The sequence below is a fragment of the Thalassophryne amazonica genome, chromosome 8, assembly GCF_902500255.1.
Source record: "Thalassophryne amazonica chromosome 8, fThaAma1.1, whole genome shotgun sequence".
In the NCBI taxonomy this organism is placed as follows: Eukaryota; Metazoa; Chordata; class Actinopteri; order Batrachoidiformes; family Batrachoididae; genus Thalassophryne; species Thalassophryne amazonica.
The window spans coordinates 64141233-64159803 of NC_047110.1; the positions used below are offsets into that span (position 1 = coordinate 64141233).

At 42.2% G+C, this 18571-nt stretch overlaps 2 protein-coding genes across 2 annotated transcripts in view; one reads left to right on the top strand and one right to left on the bottom strand.

Moving 5' to 3' along the window:
- tmem266 (transmembrane protein 266) overlaps positions 1–1625 on the top strand; it is a 92384-nt gene extending 90759 nt beyond the window's left edge. The window contains exon 12 of the mRNA XM_034176500.1: positions 10–1625. Within this exon, the coding sequence (XP_034032391.1) occupies positions 10–650 (641 nt within the window). The 3' untranslated portion in view covers positions 651–1625. The remainder of the gene's footprint in view (positions 1–9) is intronic.
- A 2-nt stretch (positions 1626–1627) lies between these two features.
- Positions 1628–18571, bottom strand: part of etfa (electron transfer flavoprotein subunit alpha) — a 34424-nt gene continuing 17480 nt past the window's right edge. The window contains exons 10-12 of the mRNA XM_034176501.1: positions 5750–5815; positions 4386–4466; positions 1628–2055 (exon numbers count right to left, since the gene is read on the bottom strand). Coding sequence (XP_034032392.1) covers positions 2020–2055; positions 4386–4466; positions 5750–5815 — 183 coding nt within the window. The 3' untranslated portion in view covers positions 1628–2019. The remainder of the gene's footprint in view (positions 2056–4385; positions 4467–5749; positions 5816–18571) is intronic.

The following is an 18571-nucleotide window of genomic DNA, read 5'->3' on the forward strand; positions in this document are numbered from 1 at the left end:
CCAATCTAGATACTGGGATCCCAGATCCTGCTGCACGTGTAATCACCACAGCAGCCATTGACGTGCACCTGCCTAACAACCCCAGCCAGCTTCCCTCTTCTCTGGTCAGTGCAGACGCAGTACCGTCCAGTCTTCTGCAGCGCACTGGCAGCTCCATCAGCGCAGTCTCCACCACCACAGCATCCCGTACCAGCTTCAGCGCTCGGCAGCACAGCATCAGCAGCCACACGCTGGGCTCCACCACAGACTGCAGCTCCACGGTACGCGAGGCATCCACTTCCACAGACTACAGTGACCAGCGATGCTACCCTCCACCGTACAGCAGCCCTCTCGCCCTGGGCACACAGCCTCGAGGCAGTCCCAGTGCTGTGGTCCAGGAGCTGCTCTCCTCTTTATCAGAGGATTCCTGTCTCACACAGAAGGGCCTGGACCCCGTAAACCTCAAACCACCCAGCCCTGATGGGTCCTCCAAAACCAGCCCTGAGCTGGAGCACAAAGTCAACATCTACAACAAGAGGAACCAGGAGAGTAGAGTCGGGCTTCACTCCAAGCCCCTTATCCACCTGCAGGGCAGCGAGCCTCTTCTGGAGGAGAAGTACCGGATGATGGAGCCAGTGGACACCCCAGTGAACAGACTGTCAGAGATATAAGACCAGAAATGGGCAACTGCACGTAACTTTCCAGATCAGTTGCAAAAATTCACTCCCAGATTGGTGGAGTCACACACTGTCTGCCCGTTATCCTCAATATACTGTCAGTCCATCTGATGTGAGTTATTGTCCTTTCCAGAGCAGCACAAACACAGGGACTGGACAACTGGAAAACAGACTTATCAGGGATTGCTTATCAGGAATTGACGCTCATTAAATTTTTGACAGTTTACCAAAACAAACCAGCAGTTGGGCCTGAGCCCAAAACATGGCAGATAACTAACAGCTTTTACTACGTGATAAACTGTGGTAGAATGTCTGTGGTGAAAGGTGCTGAGGGCTCATTTCCCCCGATACACTTTGTAGAAACCAGGCTGATGAGATAATTTACTCGATTTAAGCTTCTTAACTTACATCTGAAATATTAACTTATCGCAAGTGGAAGTACATCAGTTATCATTTACAAACTCTCAAGGAACAGTCTAGGGCTGCTGCAGGGTACTCTGGGCCACTGTGGAGGTTTTGTTTTTTGTTTTTTTCCTTTTTTAAAATCTTTGTCAACATTTAGGAAAAGATTAAGGAAGTTAACGATGGCATGATGGTAACCTGCGGAGTTGGTGTTTTTGCAAACTACCATAAATCTCTGACAACGATTAGGCATCAACCTATACTTGACCTTATAATTCAAGGTTTTTTTTTTGGGGGGGGGGGGGGGGGGGCTTTCTGATTGGTGTTTAGAAGCTGTGTAAATACTTGGGAGCGAGTGTGATCACATCACAGCCAAATAGTGAAAAGCTTGAAATGGGATTTCTACTGAATATCACTTGGAACGAAATGTTTCACAGCATGAACCTTCAAGGTTTGCTTCTTCAATACTGCAAGCTGTTCTTACTCATTGTAACTTCTACAAATATTTTCTATATTGGACATTTAAAGAGGACATTGCTGGTGGAAGACAATAAAAAGAAAACTTGTCGAAATGAAAGCCACTCATTAAACATCAATTTAATAATAAACCTATTTTCCAAGAGTATCTCAATCATTACAGAGCCTTGTGCTAGTGTACTTCTTGCACGTAATATTTCCAAAAACAATCATTCCCGAAGTCTTAAGTTGAGCACAAAAGCAAATGCAAATTACAACACAAACTAGAGATGTGAAATAACCTCACTGAAGGTCAGTAAAATATTCACAGATACTGACCCTTATGTGTATAAAATCTGACATTTATTTCCACACTGTATGTTGTGTTACTACAGAGATTAAAGTCTGGCTTCAGACACACACAGCTTGAGGAGCTGTTAAGGCAGAGACTGTAGGTTTGTTGTGTTGCTTTGTTCCAACTGTGATGGAAGCTTCACCGTCATCCTCACTTGCTTAGTGCTTCAGTCATCTCTGGAACAGCCTGAAGAAGGAACATTACAAAATAGTTTGACCAACACTTCAGAACAGCATTACTGTGCAACTCTCATCTAAACTCTGCAAATACGTATTTTCTGCAAGGTCTATTCTACCCAAGTGCTCACTGTCAGTGATGGAAGAGCTCAACACTCAAACTACATGTTGGTGCAATTCTGTCTGCAACTTTAAATTAATCAGTAATTAAACATGACCCTGCTTCACAAATATATTAGACACTGAGGGCTCCATTTTAACAGCGGGTGCAAAAACGAGTTGCACAGAAGGTGCAAGTAGATTTTGGGCATGTGCAAGTACACTTTGCTTTTTCAATAGCAAAATGTATCAACACAAAGCTGTTCACAAGACGACTGGATTTACACCGAACCAGAAGAACACCTGTTGTTTCCTTTAAACCGTACTGCACCAGGTGCACCGCATTGTGGCACTGAGGACATGGATGCAATTCAAAGTTTTTTGAGAGTGTTCATGGAGTGCACAATAGACACTAAAGAATCGGTGTAAATCTTTAAATATTAACCGACTTCTACATTAGTCACCAACTATTTTCACAACCATTTAACAGTTTTGAGTCATTTTTGAAGGAAATAATATCCCAATTCTGTCAGTTTCTTTGAGCCCTAATGATGAGGCCCCCGTGTCATGGTCAACTTTTAGTGAAGGAATGTCACAGAGATTTCATTTGACCACTTCTTGAAACTACAAGTTCTCACCAAGAGTATGCATCTTGTTTAGAGACAATCTTTCACTCACAGCCAATCCGAGAGGCTGGAGAATTCATGCGGCCAAAGTTCCCTGCTCGAACAAAGTGGAGTGCTGTGTGTGTGTCTTTTCAGCTGTCACGCCAATATTCTCACTGACAGAACACAGGAAAGAATTTGTGGGAACTTACGACAGAGCCTTTTCATAGCTATAAAAGTTTTAAGGTTATTCAGTCTCACAAAAGGAAATGATGTAGAAACACGTGGAAGAATTATTCTGCCATCTGATCAAGCAAAGCAACTGTGCAGTTTATTGACGCAAACATCAGCACTTCATAGACCCAGGGATACTGTTACTTTTTGGAAAACTAAGTTACCAGTTTACTTGGTAAGTGCTATTGTTTTGCCAATAACCTCCAGCTCCAAACGAGCATTATGTGAATATCTGCTCCAGATGTGCAGTGTACACCACAATAGATCTGTCTTTATCAGTTCACATCTGTCTTTTTCTGTTTTAGACAAATGTGACTACAGATTAGTCTTACTGTTTCAAAATGATCATAAATCCTTCTCCATTAGTTATTTGTGGCATTAAAGTGAAAATCAGTGATAGATATGAACGTGCGGGCCCAAGAAAAAAAAAAAAAAAAAAAAAAACATTTTACGGAGTGTAAATGGACTGAATGAAGGAAGGAAGAAAGGAATAAAAGACGAGTATGATATATAGTATGCAGGCTTTGTTGAGTGTCATTTTATCTAAATCACTCAAAAAAAAAAATTGATAGTAAACAGTGACAGCGTTTTCACTCAATAGTGAAAGATTAAGCTTATGAGACTGATCTAAAATAAATTAAATACATTCTATATTACTTTTGTGACCAAGCGACTTTGGTAAACCCATTTCTTACACCCAAACAGTTTGTCCACATGAATAAAAGTGTATTTCAGCCCAAAACATTTGAAAAATTAAAAAAAAATAATAATTTTGATCCAAAGTATATCTTTCCACACTGTGGTCGACAAAATGTGTCTCGCATTGAGAAAGTGGAGACTGTTCTGAACATTTTGATATGTAAAACACTAGTACTCATATTACACTATACTAGCGTGTTGCCCGTGGGGATCCACAGGTTCCAGAATGTGTAGCATTTATAAAATAGGTAGCTGACATTTTTCAAGGGTGGTAATAAATTATGCAAAGGTTCTAGAATGAGTTGGAATGGCAAGTGAGTCCAGGATGTAAATAGCAAAGCCCACTGTTCAGTGTTGTTCAATGCTGCCAATATCCATAGTTTCTCCAAAAACATTAGTCCTATCAACATTCTGTTTTGGCAGCATTCATCCTTGACCCAAAATACATAAGCATACCAATTCAAGAACTTAATAATTCAACCGTTGCACATTTCCATATAATAATGCACCATGCAAAATTTATCAGCAAGAAAGCAAATGTTATATTCTAAACATGTTAGCCTCCTACCTACCAAATAATCCACTGTCTATACAGATAGCAGGTCTGCACATGAATGAATGTTTTGGCTTCAGGACTCAGTTGTTTCCTAATACAAGATGTGTGACAGTGACATAACTGCAGCAATCAGTCCCCAATACTCACCTTGAAAAGATCCGCTACCAAGCCAAAATCAGCCACCTGGAAAATAGGAGCCTCTGGGTCCTTGTTGATTGCAACAATAGTCTGAATAAAAGAAGGGACACTTAGTACTTTACTACTCATACACAAACCAACAATTAAGTAAATACATCAGACATGGCAGCACAGTGGCTTAGTGGTTACCACTGTTGCCTCACAGCAAAAGGTCATGGGATCAATCCCACCTGTGGCCTTTCTGTGTGGAGTTTGCATCTTCTCCCCGTGTTTGTGTGGGTTCCCTCTGGGTGCTTCAGCTTCCTCCCACTTCCAAAGACATGCAGGTTAGGTCGATTTGAAACACTGAATTGACCATAGGTGTGCGTGTTGAGGGGGATGTGTGTCTGTCAATATGTGGCCCTCTGATAGACTGGTGTCCTGTCCAGAGTGTACCCTGCCTCACACCCTATGACTGCCGGGATAGGCTACAGCCCCCGCCGTGACCCTTAATTGGAGTAAGTGGTAGAAGATGAGTTAGAATTTAGGCACAGAGCAGCAGTGCAATGGATCACAGTTGATCCATATGAACTACCCCCCATGTTTCACAAAGTGCATGAGCCACAGATAAATTGTGGAGTTTATGTAAGTGTGGTTTTGTGTCATGGTGACTTGTTTTTAATGTGATAACTGCGTTAATTTTGGTGTAGTTGTTGTAAGATCACAGTCTGAGTGGTAGAAACTCAGCTGCTCCAAGCTCATGAAGCCCATTTAAAATTTTTATTTTAATTAAGAAGCAGCCTCACGGAGAGACCAGAGCTCCCGCCATCACTGCGTGCTCATGCAGACTGCAGCCCCGTGCTGCATCACAGGCAGGCTCAGCCCACTTATGCAAAAAAAAAAAAAATCTCTGTTAACATTGAGGCCAACGTGACTGTCACCTTTTCCCTGTGCAACCATGAACCAACTGAACAGTGTTGCGCTCAACCTCGTGCACAGAGAAGGGTTCTTTATTTTCATTACTCATTAACCTATTTTTAAAAAGAAAAAAGTAGCATTTGTCTTTTTTTTCCTGATTCAAAAAATGATCCAATTTGTGGCTTAAATAACTGTATCTGACCCAAAATGTAACTTTTGAGATCTGTGACAACCTTAGCACTCAGTGTCACACAACTGCTGAAAACAAGGTGTCCAATGGTGTCGAAAACAAGAAAAGTATATAAAAAGAGAGAAAAGGAGCAAAACTGATCTGAGTATATAACTTTAACTTCTTTTTTTCATAAGAGACGAGGATGTCTATTGATGAGAAGGTAACAAAAGTAAACTGAATATGCTAAAAACAAAACAGTTCATCAAAATACTACTATCCTTTAATGTGGACACAATAAGATTACCTTGCTGTCTTTCATTCCTGCCAGATGTTGAATAGCACCAGAGATGCCAACAGCAATGTACAACTCCTGCAGACATGAACAGCACAAAGACACGCGTTGACATTCATGTATACAACAAATACACAATGTGAAACCCATCACAAGGCACAAAGGGTCATGTTATCTGCATGTGTCCCCAAATTAATCACTGGTTGTGGTTTAAGATCACTGCCATATGAATTATTTCTAGAACTTGTAAAACACAATGCATCAGCTGATGCCTGTAACCAAATAGTGACCACAAATGAGTCAATGGATTTCTAATATGTTTACATAATGGTATGTGACACACATGATTTTGGAAATACAGAATAATACACAGGGTGGCACGGTGGATTAGTGGTTAGCACTGTTGCCTCACAGCAAGAAGGCCATGGGTTCAATTCCCACCTGTGGCCTTTCTGTGTGGAGTTTGTGTGTTCTCCCCGTGTTTGCGTGGGTTCCCTCTGGGTGCTCCAGCTTCCTCCCACATCCAAAGACATGCAGGTTACGTAGACTGGAAACTTTTAAATTGTCCATATGTGTGGGTGTGTTTATCTATATGTGGCCCTGTGACAGAGTGGCGTCCTGTCCAGGGTGTATCCCTCCTCACGCCCTATGACTGCTGGGATAGGCTCCAGCCCTCTGTGACGCATAATTGGAGTAAGCAGTTGAAGATGAGTGAGTGAGAATAATACACATAATGACAGGACACAATAGCATTTATCACATGTGTCAAGATGGTAATGTCCTGTTCTGGTTTTGTATTTGTTCACCATTTTTAGTCTTGTCATATTTGACTTTTTTGTTATTTTAATAACTCTTTCGGAATGCCATCTTCCTCCTCACCTTTGTACTGTGTTGGGTGCCAGTTGCTCACTGAGGGAGTTGCAGAGCCTTGAGAAAAAGTTGCTGTGTTCCAGGTCAAACAAAAAACAAGAATTCAATGACCTCCTTGTGGTCATTAGCCTGGTCTCCACAGTGCCACGACAGGAGCTGGAGGAGACCATCCCGTTGCAATGAGCATCTTTCCCTTGAACCAAAGATCGATAGCTGTGTTTGGACATGGCGAAGGTCAAAGAGGCTGGTGAAGAGCTCAACACCTGGCTAGTCAGGCCTGTGGACTATTGTCTGTGGATATCTAGCTGTCTAATCATGTGTGTGAAGATGATTTCTCTCTGCTGGTGCGAGACCTACAGCAGTGTGCCTCTTTGAACACAGCCTTCTCTTTCAGCACCTAATGTGGCTTTGAAGCCAGCAGACATCCTATTTAAAGGGTCCACTGGTGGCTAATTGTCAGAAGCGTGATCATTTTATCTATCATTTTAGTAAGTAAGTAAGTAAGCTTTATTTATATAGCACTTTTTACAGACCAAGGTCACAAAGTGCTATACACGATATAAAAAGACAATAAAAACACATACAAATATAGAACAATAAACTAAATTGACACTAAAATGCCAGTTTAAAAAATGTGTCTTTATTTGCTGTCTAAAAACATCCACAGAATCCAGTGAGCGAAGAGAACAGGGAAGCTCATTCCAGAGGCGAGGTGCCACAGCTTTAAAAGATCTGTCCCCTCGAGTTTTAAAACAAGTTCGGGGAACCATCAGCAGGTTCTGATTGGAAGACCTCAAACTCCTGCTGGAAACATAAGGCTGGATCAGGTCCTTAATGTATTCTGGTGCCTGCCCATGTAGAGCTCTAAAGGTCAGCACAAGGATTTTGTAATTTATCCTGTAAAAAACAGGGAGCCAATGTAAAGACTTGAGGACAGGAGTAATATGCATTCTCCTGTGGGCGCGGGTAAGAAGTCGTGCAGCAGAATTTTGCACTACCTGCAGGCAGGCCAGCTCTTTCTTATTGAGGCATGTAAAGAGACTGTTACAATAATCAAGTCGCGAAGAAACAAATGCATGCACAATCATCTCTAGCTCATTAAAAGCCACCATTTTGCGTAATTTGGAAATGTTCCGAATTTGGAAAAAACAGTTCTTAACGAGCTGCCTAGTGTGAAGTTCCAAAGACATCCCTCTATCCAAAATGACACTCAGGTTACGCAGGCTGCCTTTAACAGAGCTGCTCAGATTACCAAGGTGATTCTTAATGACAGACATAGCACTGTCTGGAGCTACAATCAATGTCTCAGTCTTATTAGAATTCAACTGCAGGCTGTTTTCAGTTAGCCATTCTGTAATTTTAGTGAGACAACTAATGAGAGAACAAATTTTCTGTGCTTCAGTTGTCTTAAAAGAACAGTACAGCTGCAAGTCATCGGCATACAAATGGTAGGACACATCGCAGAACTGCTGGATCAGCTTACCAAGAGAAAGGATATACAGCGGGAACAAAATTGGACCCAGGACTGAGCCCTGCGGGACACCCTACAAAAGATCAACCAGCAGATTCAGACATCACATTGTTCACAGAAACACTAAAAGTTCTACCAACCAAGTAAGAGCTAAACCACTCTAATACAGGACCTGACATGCCAACCATATCCCGCAATGTATTAATCAAAATGCCATGGTCAACGGTATCGAATGCAGATGACAGACCCAATAAAACCAGCACAGAACATTTACCACTATCAGCGGCCATCATAATGTCACTAGCCACCTTCAACAGGGCAGTTTCACTGGAATGAAACTCACGGTACCCGGACTGAAATGTGTCATAGATGTTGTTAGTCTGCAAAAATGATTTAAGTTGGACACAGACCACCTTTTCCAAGACTTTAGCCAAAAAAGGGGTCTTTGATATTGGCCTAAAGTTCTTCAGTTCCATAGAGTCCAATCCTGCTTTCTTTAGCCATGGTTCCACAACAGCATGTTTAAAAGAACAAGGAAACACACCAGTCGACAAAGACATATTGAACATTTTAACAATACAAGGCCCAATAGAGTCAAAAACATTCATAAACAATCTAAAAGGAAGTACATCCCAAATACCAGAGGTTGGTTTCATTATGTTGATGACAGATAGAATGTCCTCAATTGTAACAAGCTTAAAGGAGGTCCAGCATTGAGGCGGAGGTCCCAAATACCGGGAACCACAACAAGAGGGCAATGACAGCAGCAAACTATCTTTTATGACTCTGACTTTGTCAATAAAGAAATTAAGGAACTCATCACTACTTGTTTAGGAAGAACAGGAGTTACAGCAGCAGCATGTGACACAATAGAGCTGACTGTGTCAAAGAGCACTTTGGGATTTCTCTTATTTGAGGCAATCAGCCGATACAAATAGCTTTCCCTGGCCTCCTCTAACATCTTATTTAAGGAGGATATTAGATCTCTTAAATGTAGCCTGTGGACCTCCAATTTTGTTGATTTCCATAAACGTTCAGTCTGGCGACATAATCTCCTTTGATTCATAATCGCATCATTGATCCAAGGACAGAACCGGCCATGGGAAACCTTATTAGCTTTAGGTGGTGCTATTTGATCCAAAATAATAGCACAATGGCTGTTAAAACAGTGCATAAAGCCATCAATTTCAATAAATTCATTAAAAAGTAAAGGGTCAAATTTATCACAGAACTGCATAGCGACTGCGTCTGTAATAATCCTCCTCTCCACCCTAGTAAGTACTGATCTAGGCTCAGGTGGGGCCATCAGATCAAAGAAAACACAACAATGGTCACTCAGAAAAACATCCTAACACACACATTGGCAATATGCAAGCCCAATGCAAAAACTAAATTCAAAGTGTGACCTTTAGTGTGGGTGGGGCCTGACACGTACTGCTTAAAATTAAAAGCCTCAACCACTGATATAAGTTCCCTAGCTGGGCTGGAAGTGTCATCATCAATGTGTAAATTAAAATCACCAATAATCAAAACCTTTTCCAGACGAATTATAGATGTTAAAAAAAATAAAAAATAAAATAAAATAAAAAAATCAGTAAAATCCTTAAGAAAAGTCCCAGCATGACCTGGAGGGCGATAAATCAATATGCAATAAAATTTATTTGAGGAACCAACTTCCATCATAAGCGCCTCAAAAGAGGGGGCGTGTTCTGCACTCGTGAGTCTGCATGTGTACGTGTCCCGGTACACCGCAGCCAGTCCTCCACCACGGCGGCAGGGGCGGGGCTTCCCAACAGCCAAGCAACCCACAGGACAGAGCTCATTTAACCCTCCTGTTGTCCTTGGGTCAAAATGACCCGCCACTGTGTTAAAACCCCCCAAAAAATCCACTAAATGCTATTTTTTTAAACTTGAAATTTTATGACTTTTCCTAGATTGGCCCCAACAGTAGAAAAAGTGAAATGTTGCTTTTATTCACATGTCCATGTAAGCTGTACAAAAAAAAGGTACAAAGGTGGTCTTTGTACCTGAGGCAAATAGAGTTGAAATCAAGGTCACAGAGTTATTTACAAACCACAGAATGTTACAATGTTTTAGTTGTGTCTCAGATCAATCAGTAGCAGAAGTAAATAAGGCAAATCAGGTGGTGTTCTCGCAGACTGCAGAAGCCCACCTGTTTATTTCCAGAGGTTATAAAGGTGCTGCAGATAACAGGACCCCGAATTCTGTCTGTGCTGAAGCCATGAGTGTGCATTATAACGTTGAAGAGGCTGTAGAGCTGATTTTCTCAGATATCCAGCAAGACAACTCTGATTCAGAAGAGGAAGTGGAGGATGTATCTGAAGAAGAAGATGGGGAGGCATACAACCCAGAGCATGAGGAATCATCTTCAGAAGAAGAAGAAAACCCTGGAGCTGAAAGAGAGACTTTCCTTTCAAATAATGGCAAAATAACATGGTCCTCAGCAGCATATGACCAACACGGCAGGCATGCAGAACAAAACGTCATAAAGATGACCCCAGGACCCACAAGGTATGCCATTTCTCATGCCCATGACACTGTCTCTACATTCTACCTGTTTATCACACCAGCAATAGAAAAAATAATCCTGGAGATGACAAATCTGGAGGGTTTTCGCAAATATGGAGACAGCTGGAAAAAGATGGATGAGATTGACCTGCAGGCCTACTTAGGGCTGCTAATCTTAGGTGTATACAGGTCCCGAGGTGAGGCTGCAGCTAGTCTATGGGATGCAGAGAGTGGAAGGCCAATTTTCCGAGCCACAATGCCACTCAAACTCTTTCACACATACTCAAGACTGCTACGATTTGATGACCGTGAGTCAAGACCAGCAAGACATGTGACAGACAAACTTGCAGCCATAAGAGAGGTATGGGACAAGTGGGTGGAGCGGCTGCCCTAGCTCTACAATCCAGGGCCTGACGTAACAGTGGATGAGCAACTGGTTCCATTTAGAGGTAATCTGTTTTCATATTTGTAATAAAAGGGATTTTCACTATTGATTTCTTTGACTGTTTTCTGTGACACTGATACTAATCACTGATGCTAATGTCTTTTGTCCAAAGGTCGTTGTCCTTTCCGGCAGTATATGCCCAGCAAGCCAGCAAAGTATGGGATCAAGTCATGGGTGGCTTGCGATGCCAAATCAAGCTATGCTTGGAAAATGCAAGTCTATACTGGGAAGCCGACCAGTGGATGCCCAGAGAAGAACCAGGGGATGCGAGTTGTGCTTGATGTGAAAGAGGGACTGAGGGGTCACAATGTGACATGTGACAATTTCTTCACCTCTTATGAACTCGGACAGCATGGTTGGTACAGTTCGAAAGAACAAGCCTGAGCTCCCACCTGCACTGCTTGCGTCAAAGGAGAGAGAGGTCTTGTCCTCAAAGTTTGCCTTCACGCCCACCACCACTCTAGTTTCCTACCTCTCAAAGAAAAACAAGAATGTAGTTCTTCTGAGCACACTGCACACAGACGGTGACATTAGCGATCGTGAGGACAAGAAGCCAATCATCATCCTAGACTACAACAGCAACAAAGGAGGTGTGGACAACCTAGATAAGGTGATTGGAACATACAGCGGCAGAAGAATGGCTGCCTGCTGGCCCCTGGTCATCTTCCACAACATCATTGATGTTTCCTCCTACAATGCCTTTGTGATTTGGAGAGAGATCAACCCGACCTGGATGTCTCGTAAGCAGAACAAGAGGAGGGTGTTCCTGGAGCAGCTAGGAAAGGCACTTGTAACTCCACTCATTGAAAGAAGGAAGCATGTCCCCCGCACAAAAGCCTCAGCAGCAGCTGTGAAAGCTATTCAGAGTACAGGAGCTCCTGATCAACCTGAGGATCCAGCTACCACAGCCACTTCCCCAGCTAGGGCAAGTAAGAGGAAGAGATGTCAGTTCTGCCCTCAAAAGAAGGACTGTCAAACACATACTGTGTGCTGCAAGTGTAAGAAATATATCTGCAAAGGCTGTGCACTTGCAGACTGCCCTACATGTGCTAATTAGTTGAATGGGTTATGTTATTTTTCATATTTTGTATTGTACATTGTCTTAAATTGTTCACTGGAGAAAAAAAAAAAAAGAAACAGTCACTGGGATGAATAAAAATGCATTCAAAACTCCTTTTGGCACATTTTGTTTTCTTTTCTTAAGCTATAGAAATTCCAGTGAAGAGGGAAAACGCAGGTATTCACACATTTTGTGGTGAATGACAATATGCAAGATGAAATTTGGTGTTTAAAATTCAATTAAGCTGCTTATATTGGGGGTTTAGTGAAGACGGTCATTTTGACCCGGAGGACACAGGGTGTATACAGAAAATGAGGACAACAGGAGGGTTAAATGAATGAACTCATTTTCCCTCTGCCACGTTTCTGTGACGTAAAGAAAATCCAGGTTTTTCCTGACGAAAAGCTCATTAATAGAGAGCGCTTTATTTGCTATGGAGCGGGCATTCAGTAGTCCGATCCGACTCAGTGTTAATGAATCCGTCGAGCCGACCGGACGCAGCGGGATTGCCTGCAGACATCTCCCACGATCACGTGATGCCCAGCTGTACCAGCAGGACCGACGTTGCTCCATGGATGTACACACAGAGAGCCGAGATGAACCCAAAGTCCAAGCACATTCAACAGGAATCCAGGGACGTACAGGCCGAACCTCGTTATGCAGCTGGGTGGTGGGATGTGTAAACAGGGCAGCACAGCCTGCAAATCCAGCTGGAGGAGGACCGGGCGCAGCCATCTACACCTCCGATGTATACGAGCCGCCTCCCACACTTCACGCCTGACCCGAACCTGGCCGCCCGCTCTACAGCCTCCTCTTCTCCTCCTTTTAGGATTACCTGGACATCGCAACATCAGGTATTCCTGGGAGGAAGGAGGGCACACGAACGGGGGAGGAAAAGTTTGTTTGTAGCGATCACAGTCATTAAAGAGGCATTCCACTGACTCTTTAATTTTGAAAAGACAGCCGCAGTCGTAAGTCCTTACAGCACAAACACAACCGCTGCCTGTCAAAGCTAATATAACAGCACACACGATCAGAACCTAAACAAAAATTTGATGCGGCAACAGACGAGCAGCAGCCAAAACAAACACAGGCACCATCTTGTCACAACTCTGGACATTTTATGTCCAGAGAAAGGTCTGACCTTACCAACCCCTAGAGCAAGCACATAGGCAACAGTGGTAAGGAAAAACTCCCTCTGATGATACTTAGGAAGAAACCTCAAGCAGGCCAAACTCAAAGGGGTGACCCTCTGCTTGGGCCATGCTACTGAAAGACTACAAATAAGGTAAATTTGTCAGCATTAAGCAACTGGAAAAACAGAAGAAATACTAACGTTAAACAGAGATGTAATTTCTCATTTAGGAAACGCCAGAGAAAAGGAATTGGTTTTTCTAGTCTATTTACTGGCATACAAGTCTGAACTAGTTTCATAGCACATTACATCCTAAAATAGATATTGACTATTTTCAGACATCAGAGATTAATGGTTATGGTTTTCCCAATTTGTACTGACGCAATCAAAGCATTGCCCAGTTTTCCTGAAGTGACCTAATCTCAGGTTGACCTAATCCACCAAAAATAGTCATTGTGTAATGGTATTATGGTTGAAAGAACCCTGTCCTGGCCAACCCCATCATCCTGTGTGACTCCACAGTTGCCATTGTGGAGTCCGTCCATTAGCTGGGGATCACCATCACCCAGGACTTCAAGTGGGAGCTGAATGTCAGCTCTCTCATCAAGAGAGCACAACAGAGGATGTACTTTCTGTGGCAGCTGAGGAAGCTCAACCTGCCAAAAACAATGATGGTGAACTTCTACACTGCCATCAGTAAGTCCATCATCTCTTCTTCCATCACCGTGTGGTACGCTGCTGCCACTGCGAAGGACAGGAGCAGACTGCAGCGTATCATCCACGCAGCGGAGAATTCAATTCATTTCATTTAAATAGCACCAAATCACAACAAATTTGCCTCAAGGAGCTTCACACAAGTAAGGTCTACTCTAGACAGTGGTAAGGAAAAATACCCCTACAGGGGTGCCATTGAGAGCATCCTGACCAAATCAAATCAAATCAATTTTATTTATATAGCGCCAAATCACAACAAACAGTCAACCCAAGGCGCTTTATATTGTAAGGCAAAAGCCATACAATAATTACAGAAAAACCCCAACGGTCAAAACGACCCCCTATGAGCAAGCACTTGGCGACAGTGGGAAGGAAAACTCCCTTTTAACAGGAAGAAACCTACAGCACAACCAGGTTAAGGGAGGGGCAGTCTTCTGCTGGGACTGGTTGGGGCTGAGGGGAGAGAATCAGGAAAACGACATGCTGTGGAAGACAGCAGAGATCAATCGCCAATGATTAAAAGCAGAGTGGTGCATACAGAGCAAAAAGAGGTGAATAAAAAGAAACACTGGGTGCATCATGGGAACCCCCCAGCAGGGTCACCTGATCCAGCCCTAACTATAAGCTTTTTCAAAAAGGAAAGTTTTAAGCTTAATCTTAAAAGTAGAGAGGGTGTCTGTCTCCCTAATCCGAATTGGGAGCTGGTTCCACAGGAGAGGAGCCTGAAAGCTGAAGGCTCTGCCTCCCATTCTACTCTTACAAACCCTAGGAACTACAAGTAAGCCTGCAGTCTGAGAGCGAAGCGCTCTATTGGGGTGAAATGGTACTATGAGGTCCCTAAGATAAGATGGGACCTGATTATTCAAAACCTTATAAGTAAGAAGAAGAATTTTAAATTCTATTCTGGAATTAACAGGGAGCCAATGAAGAGAAGCCAATATGGGTGAAATATGCTCTCTCCTTCTAGTCCCTGTCCTCTAGTCCCTGTACTCTAGCTGCAGCATTTTGAACTAACTGAAGGCTTTTCAGGGAACATTTAGGACAACCTGATAATAATGAATTACAACAGTCCAGCCTAGAAGAAATAAATGCATGAATTAGCTTTTCAGCATTACTCTGAGACAAGACCTTTCTAATTTTAGAGATACTGCGCAAATGCAAAAAAGCAGTCCTACATATTTGCTTAATATGCACATTGAAGGACATATCCTGATCAAAAATGACTCCAAGATTTCTCACAGTATTACTGGAGGTCAGGGTAATGCCATCCAGAGTAAGGATCTGGTTAGACACCATGTTTCTAAGATTTGTGGGGCCAAGTACAATAACTTCAGTTTTATCTGAATTTAAAAGCAGGAAATTAGAGGTCATCCATGTCTTTATGTCTGAAAGACATTCCTGCAGTTTAACTAATTGGTGTGTGTCCTCTGGCTTCATGGATAGATAAAGCTGGGTATCATCTGCGTAACAATGAAAATTTAAGCAATGCTTTCTAATAATACTGCCTAAGGGAAGCATGTATAAAGTGAATAAAATCGGTCCTAGCACACCTTGTGGAACTCCATAATTAACCTTAGTCCGTGAAGAAGACTCCCCATTTACATGAACAAATTGTAATCTATTAGATAAATATGATTCAAACCACTGCAGTGCAGTGCGTTTAATACTTATGGCATGTTCTAATCTCTATAATAAAATTTTATGGTCAACAGTATCAAAAGCTGCACTGAGGTCTAACAGGACGAGCACAGAGATGAGTCCACTGTCTGAGGCCATAAGATCATTTGTAACCTTCACTAATGCTGTTTCTGTACTATGATGAATTCTGAAACCTGACTGAAACTCTTCAAATAGACCATTCCTCTGCAGATGATCAGTTAGCTGTTTTACAACTACCCTTTCAAGAATTTTTGAGAGAAAAGGAAGGTTGGAGATTGGCCTATAATTAGCTAAGATAGCTGGGTCAAGTGATGGCTTTTTAAGTAATGGTTTAATTACTGCCACCTTAAAAGCCTGTGGTACACAGCCAACTAATAAAGATAGATTGATCATATTTAAGATCGAAGCATTAATTAACGGTAGGGCTTCCTTGAGCAGCCTGGTAGGAATGGGGTCTAATAGACATGTTGATGGTTTGGAGGAAGTGACTAATGAATGACCAGCAGCCTCTCTGTCTGGCACGGCAGCTGTCTAGCTGCAGACAAGAAGGCACTACAGAGGGTGGTGAGGACTGCAGAAAAGATCATCAGATCACCCCTACCAGCCATTCAGGACCTGTACACTTCACACTGTTCCAAGAGAGCAATAAACATCAAAGACCCCACTCACCCAGCACACAAACTGTTCTCCCTACTACCATCAGGGAAGCGCTACCGCAGCATGCGGTGCCGCACAAGCAGACTGGGAAACAGCTTCTTTCCACAAGCCATCAGACTCATCAACACACTGAAGAAAACTATATGAACATTTCAAAGACACTGAAGAACATTCCATGAACATTTCATTTCACCATGTCACTTGCACTTTACTCTTCGTACCTTACATACTGCATCTACACTACTGCACATAACCTGTATGTCCACTGATTGTACTTCTGCTGCTGTGTGATTTTGTGTGTGTGTGTATTTATTGTACATGTCTATATCAGTATGTCAGTGAAATGTGTCAGAGAGAGAAATGTAAATTCATGTATCAGTATGTCAGTTTTTACTGCACATTGTGTGTGTGTCAATCAATCAATCAATTTTATTTATATAGCGCCAAATCACAACAAACAGTTGCCCCAAGGAGCTTTATATTGTAAGGCAAGGCCATACATTAATTACGTAAAAACCCCAACGGTCAAAACGACCCCCTGTGAGCAAGCACTTGGTGACAGTGGGAAGGAAAAACTCCCTTTTAACAGGAAGAAACCTCCAGCAGAACCAGGCTCAGGGAGGGGCAGTCTTCTGCTAGGACTGGTTGGGGCTGAGGGAGAGAACCAGGAAAAAGACATGCTGTGGAGGGGAGCAGAGATCAATCACTAATGATTAAATGCAGAGTGGTGCATACAGAGCAAAAAGAGAAAGAAACACTCAGTGCATCATGGGAACCCCCCAGCAGTCTAAGTCTATAGCAGCATAACTAAGGGATGGTTCAGGGTCACCTGATCCAGCCCTAACTATAAGCTTTAGCAAAAAGGAATGTTTTAAGCCTAATCTTAAAAGTAGAGAGGGTGTCTGTCTCCCTGATCTGAATTGGGAGCTGGTTCCACAGGAGAGGAGCCTGAAAGCTGAAGGCTCTGCCTCCCATTCTACTCTTACAAACCCTAGGAACTACAAGTAAGCCTGCAGTCTGAGAGCGAAGCGCTCTATTGGGGTGATATGGTACTATGAGGTCCCTAAGATAAGATGGGACCTGATTATTCAAAACATTATAAGTAAGAAGAAGAATTTTAAATTCTATTCTAGAATTAACAGGAAGCCAATGAAGAGAGGCCAATATGGGTGAGATATGCTCTCTCCTTCTAGTCCCCGTTAGTACTCTAGCTGCAGCATTTTGAATTAACTGAAGGCTTTTCAGGGAACTTTTAGGACAACCTGATAATAATGAATTACAATAGTCCAGCCTAGAGGAAATAAATGCATGAATTAGTTTTTCAGCATCACTCTGAGACAAGACCTTTCTAATTTTAGAGATATTGCGTAAATGCAAAAAAGCAGTCCTACATATTTGTTTAATATGCGCATTGAATGACATATCCTGATCAAAAATGACTCCAAGATTTACTTACTAGAGGTCAGGGTAATGCCATCCAGAGTAAGGATCTGGTTAGACACCATGTTTCTAAGATTTGTGGGGCCAAGTACAATAACTTCAGTTTTATCTGAGTTTAAAAGCAGGAAATTAGAGGTCATCCATGTCTTTATGTCTGTAAGACAATCCTGCAGTTTAGCTAATTGGTGTGTGTCCTCTGGCTTCATGGATAGATAAAGCTGGGTATCATCTGCGTAACAATGAAAATTTAAGCAATGCCGTCTAATAATACTGCCTAAGGGAAGCATGTATAAAGTGAATAAAATTGGTCCTAGCACAGAACCTTGTGGAACTCCATAATTAACCTTAGTCTGTGAAGAAGATTCCCCATTTACATGAACAAATTGTAATCTATTAGATAAATATGATTCAAACCACCGCAGCGCAGTGCCTTTAATACCTATGGCATGCTCTAATCTCTGTAATAAAATTTTATGGTCAACAGTATCAAAAGCAGCACTGAGGTCTAACAGAACAAGCACAGAGATGAGTCCACTGTCTGAGGCCATAAGAAGATCATTTGTAACCTTCACTAATGCTGTTTCTGTACTATGATGAATTCTAAAACCTGACTGAAACGCTTCAAATAGACCATTCTGGATTGCATAATGGGAAGTTAACCTTTTTAAAGGGCACAGTAGTCACACTAATGACACTGACCTGCAAGCAGTCAGAGACAAATACCACTTGATGATATGTAACACAGCAAATGAGGTCAGCCTACCTTTGAACACATTTTCAAACTAAAAAGGTTTTACATCATCCAAAACTTTTTGAAGGATCATTTTCTTGACTTGCTCCACATAAAGACTTAA